Raw genomic sequence first — 5,225 nt, 5'->3', positions numbered from 1 at the left:
CAAGGGGACAACTGCCCTATAGCCCCGCAAGGTCGCAGGTCGGTACTAGCCGGAGTGGGTAAGGGGACACCTGAGGTAGGGGTAACAGACAGAGGCTACACAGGATCCGGTCTGCTTTCCAGATGTCACCCTCCTCCCACCCTTATTTGTTTTGGCGCAGAAAATTGTGTGAGTATTGGGGGAGAGGTCCGGGTACCATCTCTTATTTCCCCGGATAAGTACTGGCTTATGGCAGCAAGAAATGTGAGAAGGAGGCATCTCCCTGAGATGGTCACAAATTCACTGTCTCCTGCGGACACCTGGGGTGGGGGTGGCAGAAGGCAAAGACCAGAGCAGGTCCAGGACTAGATTCTCTCTACCCCTTCCCTGATGCCCATACATTTGGTGCAAGAGATGGAGGGCTTGGTGGGAGGAGATGGAGAGGGGCCAGAGGATAAGAATGGGTACCAGTTGGGATCTCTTAGGAGGCAGGTTATCAGGGGACATCTGACAGAGGGAAAAGGCTAGCGGAGGGGGATGGACAGGAAATGGCCTGATCCTTCCAGGGTGGAGGGAGGAGGGCAACGTCTGTGAACCCAGGATGGGGAGGGCAAACCCCCTTGCAAAGGGGCCAGGCCTGCTCGTCTCCACCTTCGTCCTTTTTGCAGGGGGGGATGTGGGGGGAGGGGAATGAGGGGGAAGGGAGCAGGAGAGGTGCTACAGAGGAGGGGGACTGAAGTTCAGTCTGGAGACCAGTTCCCTATAGGGCAGGAGTGACTCCTGAACTAGGGAGAGTCGAGAGGAGGTAACATGGACCAAAAGTTTTAATGAGTTTGGAAATAATTTGTCTCTTGCATTGCAGGAAAATGTGGTCTTTCTGTGTATGTGGAAAGGGAAGGGGTAGCAGGAATGCTCTGGACATTTCTGCCATGCTCCCTGACTCTACCATCACCGTTTTCAGAATGAGTGATGGGCTCGTTCTATCTGGGTGCCCTGGGGTGAGGGTTTGGAAGGTAGAGACCTGAGCAAAGCTGGATATGCCTTCTGAACATCACTGTCCTGAACCTCACAAGGAAAAGTGAGATAGAAATTTGGAAGGAAGATTGGGAAACATAGAAACACTTTGGAAATAATCTCTCTCTGCCATTTCTCAGTGGTTAAAAAAAAGGAGGCTGTTAGGGAGGAGCTGTAGAGGGGGATCAGAGAAGCAAGGGAAAGGGCAAGGGTATGGCAGGAGCTGGGAAAGTATTGACAGCTAGAGTCGGAAAAGAATCAATGTCCTCATTGCCACTCATTCACTTCTCAATCCCTCATTCACCATCTGTCTCCTGTCTCTCTACAGGTCTTTGGGTCTGTGGTTGTAGGCACCAACCCAGACAAGGAAAGGAAAGACCTGCAGTATCAGTGCAGGTCAATGGAAGAGGGCAACTGCCCCAGGACCCCTGGGAGTAGGAGTGACTAAAGCCTGAGCAGAAGTTGGGGAGTTCACTACCTGCCACCCCTCCTCCAAGCCTCCCTATTCCGGTCTCAGAATACATGGTCTCTGTCAGGACCCTAAGGGAACCTGGTGCTTTATGGCTGGTGAAGACAGTGGGGAGAACAAGGAAGTGAGAGTTGGCAGGTGTGGCATCTGTGAAGTCCTTGAAGATAACAGAGTATCTCTAATATCTGAGAACTGGCCATTGTCTGGTTGTATCTGCAGTTCTACAAGTCTTACAACTGTAGACAAGGGGAAAAAGAAATTGGCCAGGTTTCTTGCGGGTCAGTCTAAGTTGGGACCACCCAGTTAAAATTGTTACTGGCATAGCCAAGGCCAGAGCAAAGTTTAGGGACAAATCTGCTCTTATACACTTGTCAGCACAGCCCACTTAAATGTAGGGAGAAGCACCTGTGGAAGTGTCTGCAAGGTGGGCTCATGTTAGCATGTGTGCCAACCTTGCATACACTGGGAAAGAAAGGAGAAAATGTATGGGCAGAACCTGTATTTCAGCACCTAAGTCCTCAGTCTCCTTTGTCTCCGTTTTGTCTCCTAGGACAGGCAAAGGAGGGTAAATCTCAACATGGAGAAGGTCTACAGAGAAAATGAAGGAAAGCCAGAAAATGAAGGAAACCCAATGAGGGAAAGTCAAAAGATGCAGTAGATACAGAAGATGAAGGAAAGTCAGATGAGGAAGAAAAGCCAGAAGTGGAGGGGAAGTCAGAACATAAGCAGGAGCTCCAGAATGAGGGACGGCCAGAAGACGAGGGACAACCAGAAGACGAGGGGAAGCAAGAAAAGCAGGGCAAGTCTGAAGCTGAGGGAAAACCACACGGTGAGGGCAAGCTGGAATCCCAGGCAAAGCCAGAGAGTCAGCCGCAGGCTGCTGAAAAGCGTGCGGTTGAAGACTATGTGCCCCATAAAGCAAAAAGAAAAATGGACAGGGGACGGACGATTCCCCCAAGGACTATCAGGACAACTTACAGGAAGGCATCTGGGCAGTGAGGAGATGATGAGAGAATGTGCAGATATGTCAAGGGCTCAGGAAGAGTTAAGGAAAAGACAGAAAATGGGTGGTTTTCATTGGATGCAAACAGATGTACAGGATCCATTCACCCCAAGGGGCCAACAGGGTGTCAGGGGAATGAGGGGCGGAGGTAGGGGCCAGAGGGGCTTACATGATATCCCATATCTTTAATGCCTTTGGCCTTCAATGCTGACTCCTCTGATGGGAATGTCGCTGACCCTGCTTTCCCTGGCAGGCATTTGCCAGGCTATGTGCTTTAACCTTAAGCTGATACTTTGCTTTAGGTGTCACTCTCATTACCAGCAGCCTTTTGATCCAACTACAGTGCTCTCTGTGTTTCAGTAGGGGATTTTCACCCACGTGCATGGAAGAGATGTTCATGGTACACTGTAAAACAACAATAAAGAAAAACACCAGTTTTCAGAACCGCATATACAGCATCCGCCCATTTTTGAAAAAATAAAACAAAAAAGTTACACAATACATCCATGTACAGGGAAAACTGAAACTGAGTAGACCAAAAGCAAAATAATGGTTTTCTCTGGGTGCTGGTGGTAGAGATTATCCTCTCACCTGTACTTTTCCCCCTAAAATACACAGATTACTTTTTCTCATAAAATAAATAATAAAATATTTGAAACATAGGAAAATACCAAGCAATCAAAACAACTGCTCAGTGAGTTTATGAAGGTAGTGGAGACACTTAAAATTCCTGTTGTCAGGATGTGAAATGATGCGTAAAACACATTATCTCTGGGACTCGCAGCTGGAGGAATCAACCTGGCAGTTATTACAGAAGCACTGCCGTAGGGAACAGTCTTCTCATCAGTGAATTGGGGATAAAGCTTGCCTTCCAGGGCTGTGGAGAAGATCAGATGAGATGCTGAGTGTGTGAACTGTGTTAGGCTGGTTCCTACCCTCTCCCCTGCACTAGCAGGACCAGAACCCCATCAAATGTTTGGGAGAGGGCTGAGGGAGCTCTCACGTGTGTCCATAAATAAATCCAGACAGCTGAGAGGTGGGTGTCACTCTCCCCCAGGTAATGCTGTGTCTGAAGGACACTCTCCCCCTTCTCATGTGTCCTGTACTATCCTAAGGGCCCCACTGCTGCTGGTAAGCTGAAGTCCTCAAGGTAACAAAGCCCCTTTGATTTCCCTGGAGTCTCTAGTGAGTTACACCCCACTATGTTCCCTACTGAACTATGGAGAAGGTCCCCCTTCTCACGTTATAGTTTTATTAATCCTGACATGAAATGTGCAAAAATGCTTTGTAAAATCTTAATTAATGCATTTTCAGGCATTATAATTAGCTCACTAGACTTGCCCTATTCAAATCAAATAATTTATCTTATTCATTTTGGTACCTACAACACATGACAGAAGCTTAAAAATCAATACATTAATTATTGAGTCAGAAGGCCTCAATTCTTGGCCCAGTTCTGTCCCTGATTGAATACATAACCTTGAGCTCATAATTTCATTTTTTAGCAATTGAAACTTGCCAATCCAAAAGGAACACAGCAAGAGAGGGATTATACCACAATCCATTGTTAAATAATTTTAACATTGGATATAGTAGTGTTTCTCAAAGTTTGCTAGCTACTGCATCGAAATCACCTACCTTGTTGAAAATGCAGAATCCTGGCTCCCGCCTCAGATCCAATGTATCAGAATCTCTTTTGACTTTTCCTCAAAATGTCTCTGTGTACGTAAGTCCATGCCACTCTTTCACTTCGTCCCAGCTTACCCTTCCCCCTCTCCGTGTCCTCAAGTCCATTCTCTTCGTCTGTGTCTTTATTCCTGTCCTGCCCTTAGGTTCTTCAGAACCATTTTTTTTTTTAGATTCCATATATATGTGTTAGCATACGGTATTTTAGATAGCTGGTGGGAAGCAGCCGCATAGCACAGGGAGATCAGTTCGGTGCTTTGTGACCACCTAGAGGGGTGGGATAGGGAGGGTGGGAGGGAGACACAAGAGGGAGGAGATATGGGGATATATGTATAGGTATAGCTGATTCACTTTGTTATACAGCAGAAACTAACACACCATTGTAAAGCAATTATACTCTAATAAAGTTGTTAAAAAATGTCTCTGTGTAGGTATCCTTTGTTTTTAGCTCATTTTTATTTTTATGGATATATGTATTAAATTCTAAAATCCAATAGTGTAAAACTGCAGTCTGCCTCATCATTCCACATTCTCACTGTCCAGAAGCAACTACCATAAAGGTTTTTGATTTCTTCCGGTATTTACCTCCATATTTCAGAAGAATATGCTTATGCTGCTATTTCTTTCTCTTTTAAAAAATTAATTTAATTTACTTATTTATGGCTGGGTTGGGTCTTTGTTGCTGCGTGTGGGCTTTCTCTAGTTGCGGCACGTGGGCTTCTCATTGTGGTGGCTTCTCTTGTTGTGGAGCACGGGCTCCAGACATGTGGACTTCAGTAGTTGTGGCGTGCACGCTCAGTAGTTGTGGCTCATGGGCTTAGTTCCTCCACGGCATGTGGGATCTTCCCTGACCAGGGCTCGAACCCATATCCCCCGCACTGGCAGGCAGATTCTTAACCACTGCGCCACCAGGGAAGTCCTGCTATTTCTTTTTTCAACACCTTTATTGGAATATAATTCACATATCACAACATTCACTCTTTTTTCACAAAAATTCACCCTCTTAAAGTGCACAATTCAGTGGTTTTCAGTATATTAACAGAGTTCTGAAACCATCACCATTATTCAGTTACG

General features: G+C 46.3%; 1 protein-coding gene across 1 annotated transcript; it reads left to right on the top strand.

Moving 5' to 3' along the window:
- Window positions 1-1,444: 1,444 nt before the first annotated feature.
- Window positions 1,445-2,833, top strand: LOC309796598 (transcription elongation factor A protein-like 3). Its single transcript, XM_082609830.1, is given in 5 exon segments — window positions 1,445-1,600; window positions 2,013-2,082; window positions 2,085-2,396; window positions 2,399-2,440; window positions 2,443-2,833. Coding segments are annotated over 4 exon segments (609 nt in total). The 5' UTR covers window positions 1,445-1,600; window positions 2,013-2,039; the 3' UTR covers window positions 2,655-2,833.
- The last annotated feature ends 2,392 nt before the right edge of the window (window positions 2,834-5,225 follow it).

The sequence above is a fragment of the Mesoplodon mirus genome (genome assembly GCF_964341445.2).
Source record: "Mesoplodon mirus genome assembly, chromosome: X".
In the NCBI taxonomy this organism is placed as follows: Eukaryota; Metazoa; Chordata; class Mammalia; order Artiodactyla; family Ziphiidae; genus Mesoplodon; species Mesoplodon mirus.
The sequence above is the reverse complement of the archived record's forward strand: the minus strand, read 5'-3'. Positions and strand labels throughout refer to the sequence as shown.